Source organism: Pollicipes pollicipes, unplaced genomic scaffold (assembly GCF_011947565.3).
Source record: "Pollicipes pollicipes isolate AB1234 unplaced genomic scaffold, Ppol_2.1 Scaffold_2555;HRSCAF=2994_pilon_pilon_pilon, whole genome shotgun sequence".
Taxonomy (NCBI): Eukaryota; Metazoa; Arthropoda; class Thecostraca; order Pollicipedomorpha; family Pollicipedidae; genus Pollicipes; species Pollicipes pollicipes.
This window is the reverse complement of record NW_023596136.1, coordinates 29268669-29278256: the sequence shown is the minus strand read 5'-3', so window position 1 is coordinate 29278256 and position 9588 is coordinate 29268669. Positions and strand designations below refer to the sequence as shown.

The 9588-nt window shown below is 50.4% G+C and overlaps 1 protein-coding gene across 1 annotated transcript; it reads left to right on the top strand.

Moving 5' to 3' along the window:
* Positions 1 to 28: 28 nt before the first annotated feature.
* LOC119100002 (uncharacterized) lies at positions 29 to 5799 on the top strand. The gene is made up of 5 exons (XM_037223124.1): positions 29 to 143; positions 1659 to 1810; positions 2309 to 2525; positions 3203 to 3314; positions 5651 to 5799. The coding sequence occupies exons 1-4, from the start codon at positions 29 to 31 to the stop codon at positions 3310 to 3312; spliced, it is 594 nt and encodes a 197-aa protein (XP_037079019.1). The 3' UTR covers positions 3313 to 3314; positions 5651 to 5799.
* The last annotated feature ends 3789 nt before the right edge of the window (positions 5800 to 9588 follow it).

Sequence of the window (9588 nt, the reverse complement as noted above, 5' to 3'; positions counted from 1 at the left end):
CCGTCACGTCATCTCCGAGGACGTGGTCATGGGCACGCGTCACATCCTGACCATCAGGAGCGTGCAGCAGGACGACTTCGACACCTACACCTGCGAGGCCAGTAACAGACTGGGCTCCATGAAGGGACGCATGATCGTCACAGGTGAGCAAAGCCTGTCGCTATCACGCCACGGAAACTGAGTCACTGTTCCGGCCTCGTGCGGTCGAGGGACGGCACCTCACCGGCCCCGCATACTGACGCTCCAGACACGCCTCTCTCTGCCGGCCGCCTCTCAAGCCTCCTAACGTCCGCTGCCCTGGTCGGCTCGGCGCCGAAACCAAAATAAACCGTTGCAATACAGGTCTCCTAATGGCGGCGATGAAATTGGCCAAATGGCGCACGTCGGGCCGTAAGGGTCCACTACGGCGCCCTGATTGTCGCCGCCGCGCCGGTTATGGCTCGGGCGGAGGAGACGGCGCGGGCCGGCCTTCGGCCGCCGCTTCGGCCGCCGCCTCGGCCGCCGTGCAGCAGGCTGTAAATCAGCGGAAACGCCGCTCGAGCCGTAATAGGCCCCCAAACGTTTCACACGGACCGCGTCTGGATGCTGTACCCGGTCGGCTGCACTGGGCGCGTGCTCCTATTCGTATGGGCGCACTCCTGCGTACGTGCGTGCGTGAACACTAGACGCACGGTGTGGTGTGTTCCGTTTCCGCACGCCCTCGGGCCGCCCCCGACCCGTCCCGACTGCGGCCGCGGGCCTGCCGTGCCGCGCGCCGAATGTGGCGCACGCACGCCACGCCGAAATGCACGGCCCCTGATCACACGCGATGGCCGCGGAGATATGAAGCTCCTCAGACGGCTCGAGGCCGGTTTCATTATGGAAGTCTTTGTGTTCCGGGCGTGTAGGACTGTGGTGGTTGGATGACTAATAGGGGCAGGGGCCGGTGTTTCGTCAGCTTGTTGCGTGGTGTCAGCGGCGGTGACAAATTCGGGAATATGCCAGTTATTTCCGGCCGTTTCACGCAACCACAGAAACAACGTCGCTTTGTGAACGACAAGCGCGGATGACTAAACATTATCGATTATGCTGAAGAAAATACGCGTTGGCGGTGGTTCTATGTATTGCGTATGACGCCTTGTCATATCTGTACGTTAAATTGACTTACACACGCCGAGTTATAAGTGAATACATAGTAAAGTTTCGCGCATTTTACCAATTTTTAAGCCGTTGGGCTCATATCCTTTTTTAGAAAGGATTTGGTTATCTTTTCCAAATATTCCGTGTGGATCACCGGCCATGATCAAAACCTGGTGATCCAAAAATGGTTTCGCTTGTGTTTTTATCCAGCAGGATTGTTTTCATGTGCCTAGAATACCAAAACTCGGATGTACCGCGCTAGGTCACCTATAGCGGTATAGTTGGTTGATGCTTCAAGTGATCAGACAGTTATGTCAAAGCGAATCGCTTTCATGACATGCCAGCACATTGCTGCCGGACACAAATCCTCGATGTGATCCCGCCGACAACTGGAATGATTTTCTGTGCATGACGTGCTTGGCTTCAAAAGGCATGCATTTGGGTACATAGACATGCCGCTGTTTGCTCTTCAATCCTGGCAGCATAGTTTGCCAGAACAGAGGTACGTCCGCCCTTTGTATGTCATGAATTTATGACAGACGCTGCCGTGTGTGTTCGTCCAGGTGTGGCAGACCGGGTGAGGATCACAAGTCCCCCCATCAGCACGGCTCCGGAGGACTTTGACCTTTCCTGGGAGGTGGAAAGCTACAGCGCCATACACGAGTACAAAGTCGCATACAGAAGGAGCAAGGTTCGTACGCTGGCAGCTTATGAACGTCAAACAAAAGTGCACATTGAGCATAAACATGAACAGAAATGTGAACATTGAAATTCAGCAGTAATCCCAGCAGCATTACATTTCCCTGTCACTTTACGTGGGAATGGGTAAAAGAAGCGATGTATCACGGAAAATTAGTTTTCATCCGAAGCATCGGTCGGTGAGCAAACATATCGATAGTGTGACTAACCTCCGTTTTATTCATGTGTAAGTTTTAAGTGGCGTTCTCTTGAGACTCAAAAACGCATGCACTTGCGTGTTTGGCACGACTTAATTGCTCTGTTCCGCACAAACCCTCTACAAAACCCCAACAGAGCTAGTGCAGTATAGTCGTACCGCTGGTGGTAAGCGTGTAATATGGCTAGCGAAATGGACATGTATCCATGTAGCACAGTGTACCCAAAAGTTCTGCTTGACACGAACACCAAAGCAAACTGGAACTGAGCATCGCCCCCCCCCCCCCCCCCCCAGTTCAACTCTACGGTGGCGTTACCGTCGCAGTTCAAGGAGGTGATTGTACCGACCACGGGCACGGAGCCAGTCAACGACATCCTGCACCACCAGAAGATCACGCTACGGCACCTGCAGCCGGCCACCACCTACGACCTGTACATCCAGGCCAGCAACCGGCACGGCTGGAACGCCGTCTCAGACATGTTCCACTTCTCCACGCTGTCCAAAGGCGAAGGTGAGCATGGGCCCTTTTGACATGCTCTTCACTTCTGTCCAATCACTGAAAGGGGATACTCTGTGATGCGGGCATATTATATTTGGATTTCTGTCTCGTTTGGAGGAGGCAGTGACATACGTATTGCGTCGCGTTGCGTTGTCAGACGTCTTGCTTTTGTAAACCCAATACTATGGGTGAAATGGAATGTTTTTGGTCTTTATTTGAATTTTGTCAGTCCGTTCTGTTTGGTTTATATGGGTAGCTTTGGGCTCAGGGTATATGCTAAACGGTATGCGATATGGGCTCTGCACATCTAATGACACCGAAAGTTCACACTTGACCTTCATTTTGCTGGTCCTTCCAGTGAGCTCTGCGACGTACATGTGCATATATGCAGAGTGTTGTGAGAATGAATTTAATATCAAGCGAACTTCGTTGATTACTGAGAGAAAGCACAAGCAGCTGCCATCTACCTAGTATTTAACATGATAGTTCTAATCTTAGTCTTACGTAGGCTGTGCTGAAATCAGATTTGACGTCTGAATATAAGCTTGTTAGAGAATCATACATGTCGAATCAAACTTGCTTCATCAGAGCATTCCGCAACATATTCAACCCAATCACTGTTTAATACCGACACCCCGATGCTGTTTACTCCCGGACCACGTGCCACACTCTGACGATAGTGTTTCCAGCGCTGGAGTCCCGAATCGCCAGTCCCAGCGGGGTAGAGGCCCGCCGGGCTCCTCCCCTCCTCATCCACGTGCTCGCCGGTGCCTTGGTCACCTGGCCTCTGCGATTCTGAACGTGAGTAGGCCGGCGGGCCGCGCGGTGCGAGACAGCGACCGGCGCGGTCGCCGTACTGCGCGGCTGCGGCGGCGTCCGGTGGTGTCAGCTGGCTTTCACGGTGCCCTTGTGAAATGTCGCGACCCTCTCCTCGCTCCAGCGTGCAATGACATGTAATTGGCCGCCGAACTGAATGCTTTGGCCGCCCAGTAATGCGCCATTTATATGCAGATGTAATGTAATCTTCTCCGGGATCGGCTGAAAAGTTTGGGTGTTGCGCTAATGCATCCCCCGGCGCCGCTGTTGCCGATGGGTGTGCCGAGACGGGCGGAGATGAGTGCGGAGCCGCGTGGCGTCAGGTGATCACGTGTCTGATCGGCTGCTCTGCTGGCCTGTGTTGACCGCGTGAGCGTGCTGAAACCTCCCGAGACTGAGAGCCTCTGGACTGCCTTCTGGAACAAATACGAGTCATTCAAAACGAGAACAGTGCTATATTTTTGGCAACTGAGTTTTGGACACTTCTACACGTGATGGTACGACACTTTGAAAATATGCTCTTCAAATGTCACCGGTGCCAATCCCTCTGCGGGGTCACGTCGGGCACACTTTGTGCTCATGCACCCCGTGTGTGTGTTTGCTGGAGAGCATGCGTTCTAAATAACTCACCGGTTCCGATTTTTGTATCTTCGGTGTTACATAAATGCATTCTGAGATATGCATGAGGCCATGTTACTCACGGTCATGGTAGGTCACCTCAAATGGAAATATATTTACGGACATTGCTGTTTTTTGGGGGGGCTTTCACAACACACTTTGTCGTCCACTGAACCGCCGCTTGATGTGGTTTGGAAAGTTTTGCCAGCTCTCGTGTATTCCGCTGTCGTACGGTCGTTTTTGATACATCGGAATGCAGCTGAGGTATTTAAAGCGTGACATATATGTGACCTAGTTTGGCATGTCGCGGGCCACCCCAGGTGGGTTGATACATGCATGATTCAGTGTAACGGTGTCACGCTAAATCATCTCACACTGTTATGTCACCCGTTACAATCGTGGCATACCGACACGCATTCTCCACTGTATTAACGCTTTTCTCTAAAGATTGCAAACGAACCTAAGTGCAATTTCCCCACCCCGTGAACCTGGTCTAGTATATAACGGTTACCTCCATGAAGCTTAATGACGTTGATATGTAGGTTGAAGCGGACCAACCGGCACCACTTTTCACGTTGCATTCGCACATCAGTTTTCGAGACGACATGGGACCTCTGAGCACTCTTGTCAGACGACAGAAAAGTTCCCCTCCAGCGATAGCTTACAGTACATTTCTTAGCATGCGATACCTTTCGTTCGGATTTGATTCAGTCCAGAATTTCGTTGCTATGCAAAATGTGGCAAAACTAATATAGTGATAATGATATTGCTACCGTTGTTTTTCTAAGTCTTTCCGTTTAATGCTCTTTTGATGTCTCTACAACGAAATGCCCAGAAGATTTATTCTTCGGGTACGTGTAGCACTCGATTACACAGTTTCGGGTGCCCAGACGGTTTATTTTTCGAGTGCGTGTAGTAATCGAGCACACAGCTTCGATCACACGGACGCTTCATTTTTCGGGCGCGTTTGCGTGTATGGAAACACATGCGTATCTTTATTCCAGTTGTCTAAAACACGCGCATGTGCCGCATATTCCAATGTCATCAGTCATTCAAGAAATACACGCTCATGTTTGGGATATCTTAATATCATCAGTCTACTTAGAACTGCGGTTCCAGTTACAGGATTTGTGACCACGTAGAATATCAGATTTGAGGGTCGCGCCGTCGTCTCGGGCGCAGCCTGATGCCGCGACGTGAATGCCTATTTTCTACACCACAAAGTTTAGTCTACACCACAAAATTTAGTCAAGTCCCATCGCGGTGGCCTGTTTTATCGTCGTGCTTATTTCACGCCGCCGTCAATTCCGCTTTTTCTGCCGGTTGAAAGCTGATTTTGATATTTTGAGATAGGCTAACAGGTTTTCAGCCCTCACCAGTGATCGATTAAAAGGCTTAGTCGGGACGTAATTGGCCAAAATAGCTGTATCTGTTAGCATGTGTCATGAAGATCTAGTGATAAAAGGCAATTGAAAGATTGCACAATTTATTGCTCGTAACTGCCTCGTATATATTTCGCTTGACGCATTTGAGTGCCGATATGTCATTACTTAGTAAAACTATAAGTATTGCTTAGTGGCTCGCCGCAAGAAAATCGTCACTGGAACCCTGTCAATACCATTTGAGCTTTTGCCTGAATATCATTACGCTGTTTCGTAAGTCGGTTTCTTGATGTGCCGGTCACGCATTGTCTGGCTTTCCAGGCTAGAGGGCGCACAGAAGCTGCGTCTGTCACACAAGCTGAGTGTCGCACACCTACCATCGCGCTGTGTACTTTCACGTCACCGCGTCCGGCTGCGCGACGTTACTGGCGCACCAGTGGCTGTGTTGGTGAGAGTACTGGTGCGCGGCGAGCCCGGCCGGCCAGCCGGCGGTAGCGCCGGGCGCTGGCCGACGCCGCGCCTCGTGCCGCCTCGCTGGCCGCCGTCGCTCCGCGGGACGCCTCATCGGGCGGGTGGTGATCTGTGGGACTCTCCGCGAGCCCTAGGAGCCGTCAGCAGCTGGCGGTGTACGGCGGAGCTCTGGATAGAGACGACAGCCGTGCCGCGCGTGCGCTCGTTCCGCGCGCCGCTCCGCCCCTGTGTGGTACACTCGTCGCGCGCGCCGCGCTGCCCCTGTGCAGTGCGCTCATTGTGCGCGCCGCGCTGCCCTGTGCAGTGTGCTCGTTCCGCGCGCCGCTCTGCCCTGTGTGGTACGCTCGTCGCGCGCGCCGCGCTGCCCCTGTGCAGTGCGCTCGTCCCGCGCGTCGCTCTGCCTTGTGCAGTGCGTTCGTCGCGCGCACCGATGGCGATGGCGTCGTGCAAGCTAGTCGAAGAGACAGAGGGCGTGTGAGCGACTGTGAACCTGTGTGAGGGTGTCTCCCCGGGGAGTTATTTTTATAGATGAGTGCTGCCAGTCATTGAGTCAGGTGCCTGCTCCCGTATAGATTTTGTACAGATTTGTAGCCGTTCACTGATAGATGGCTTGCAATCAATGTGCTTCTTGTGGTGTGAACAAAGGCTGCACGATTGGATCCGCTGTGCATTGTGGAGTTACGAAGCTCTTGGAATCTGCATGGTATATTTTATCACTACAGGCAACGTCAAATATTGCTACGCATATTTTCAGATACAAATCTTTAAGCAAACAGTATGAAGATTATTCGGCAATTCGGGGATTTTCAAAATTAATTTATTTGGACTGTATGATGGATAAACACTGAAGTTTTCCATCCTAGGTGTCGGAAGTCCATATGGTCGCATTATGTCCCAAACGCCAAAGCTGACTTGGCTCTCACGTGTAAATTTGTTTTCCCGCACTCCATGACTGTTTGCCAAGTGAAAACTCAGGCATCAGGAACTTGAAAACGAATGTTAAAGAACGCTAATGAGATGAACGTCAGCAGTCCTGATGTATGCAGATAAACGTAAGAATAACCTGATGCTCACGATGCAATGGAACAGTCCAGGAAAACTTAGATAACAATCGACCGTGGGTCTTCCTTAGTGCACCTACATAAAGCACACAGTCGACTCAAATCACAAATGTTGTGCGGTAGAACGCCTAAAAACCGTAGCACGCAATGCTCTCAGGCGGCATAATCTCGAACAGGTCCAATGGATAGTAATTGCATTGCCAGACGGTATCGTATGGGAGGCTCCAGAGAAAGTTCGTCGTGTTCAACCTAGGTTTGAAGTTTCTTATTAGCATTGATTCTGCAATTCTTTAATTTGGCAACATCTTTACAGACCTGACAGATGTCTGAGCGAGTTTGTGTCAACGATTTAAGTATGATAAGGGGTAGTGAAGTGATCGCCGACGAGGTGTTTTTGGTCTCGTTTTATTTTATCGGATCCACTCGTTAAAGCGCTCCCGAACACTATACGTTTGAAACATGCACACGTTTTATGGAATAATGCATTCTGTAATGAGCATCAGTTCCTCTTTCAAAATCTGGGGCTTTGTCCAGCAGTTCAACCAAACGCGCCGTGTGGAGCGTGCGTCAGACTTACCAATGATTCCAGACGTTTTCATGCCCATGAATTCGCTACATGAGATGACGAAAGCTTCGTATGCGGGAGACACGGAGGCGTCAATGCATATGAGCAGAATGCATGCAGTCGCTCTGACTCTAATGTGGCGGACGGCGGCGTGATGTGTGTGTGTCGATGAACATTGCGTCATTTTTGGCAGGATCTAACGAAGCCGTACGAACTGGCGCTGAAACCAAACTGTGTGATGAGGCTGCCTCACAGCATTTGCAACCGCTTACCTCGTTCATCAGCCCTGAATGTAACACGGGCCGGAGCGAGCTTGGGCCCGGGGTCATCTTCGGCGCAATTTATTTTCAGTTGAATCTGAAGTGATGCGTATTGTGCCGCCACCCTCTTCGCACCCGATTTGCGTGACCGTGTGCGCCCCATGGCCTGTTGAACCTCTGATAACGTACCATTCTTGTATAGTACGTGAAGTCCGCTGATGAAATACACTCCGTGTTTGCCATCCCGCGTTAATCTGCCGCTGTTGATCGCGGCAGTTCCGTTTGCGTCGCAGTTGGCAGCGGCGCGGCCACATGATTCAGCCGGAGTCCATACGAGATCATGTGTGGCGCGTGTGGTGGGGGAATCGGGACTGCATGGGTCTTCTTGTGCACCACGAGCTTTCGAGAAATTATTGAATTTTTTAGATAACCGTGTTTTAGCAGCATAGAAAGCTACTATTCTCATTGTTTTACCTTGTTGGTTCAGCATTACCCAGCTGTCATAGACACCACGAGTGCGGGCCTGCGGACAGTAGTTGCAGCCATCACTGACCATTTGTGCGTTTCCAAAAAGATTTCGCATCTTTTTCAAGCGGCATTTGTCTTGTCTATCTGTCTTGTCTATCTGTCTCTGTCTATTGGGAAGCTCATATCTCTTTTAGGTCGCCTAGAATCGCCTAAATAACACAAGTGCTGGCATAATTCATTGCACAAATAAGCTGCTGATAATCGCATTTGACTGCTAATCCATCGGACGAATCAAAGCCAGATTACAAGATCTGACCTTGAATAGCCGTCACCTGTAGCACCATTCTGAAGATACTAAGCTCAATCGCTGTCACAAAATTAATCAGATCCAACTGGGAAGTCCAAATGAACACTTCAACTTAATTTTTAGCATTGAAAACGTTTACGGGGTAAATGAGATAACGCTGGCGCATAGCATACATAATGACGTCACTTGTAACTTGTGTAATTTCGCAGATGTCGGGCCGATGAAACACCTCCGGCGATAAATCACCTTTGTAAACGAAAGCAGGGGGCGGGGCTAATCAGACGAGCAAATTTTCCAGAGTTCTATTGGATGGAGTTGGTATGCATGCACCGGGATTTAACCACTCTCCACCAATAGGCGATTGCTTCTGGAGCAAAATCCCGACCAGCGGGGAACTCAAGAAAGCGTAGTTTGTAAAGACCAATGTGGCACTTTTGGGTGTGAAAAACACGACTTTATTCGTTCGATACTTTAAAACAACAAAGTGTTTCAGCTCATCTGTTCCATACTGTTCATGGCATTGCCACGACTATTAAAAAATAATGCAAGGCATGTAACACAGAGTGCTGCAAATCTTATTGCCTGTCGCCAATAAGATATGTGCCAAGCAAACATGAAAAGACCTCATGTGCACGAATTCGAAGCACACCGCATCTTACGAAACAAAATGATGATCACCATGAAACCGTTAGCAGTATATCGCCTAACTTTGTCGAGGCGCCGATGCCGGCAAGATTCGCCCAGTTGTTGCATTTCCAACGTCGCTTTTACGAGCTTGTGACGTGTGCCGACCGTGTGTCGTGTACTCCGTGCGGACCTTTTATACGGACGCCATCCTGGGGCGGTCACTGACAGGACGTTAGGCGCTTATACAGGGCAATTACAGAGATGCCAGCTCCATGAGAAGACCTGTCGAGTTCACCCACACTGTATGATTAAACCCACTGAAGGTCACCAAGGCATACGGTATTTACTGGGGACGCCTTTCAAAATACACCGAAGAAACACATTGATGCTAACAGAGATTATGCTTCAGACCTTCATGCGCAGGATTAGGATCCCACGAACATATTTGTTCTGTGTGGAGACACTCATGCACCCTGAAAGTTTTGGGGGTGATTGCAACA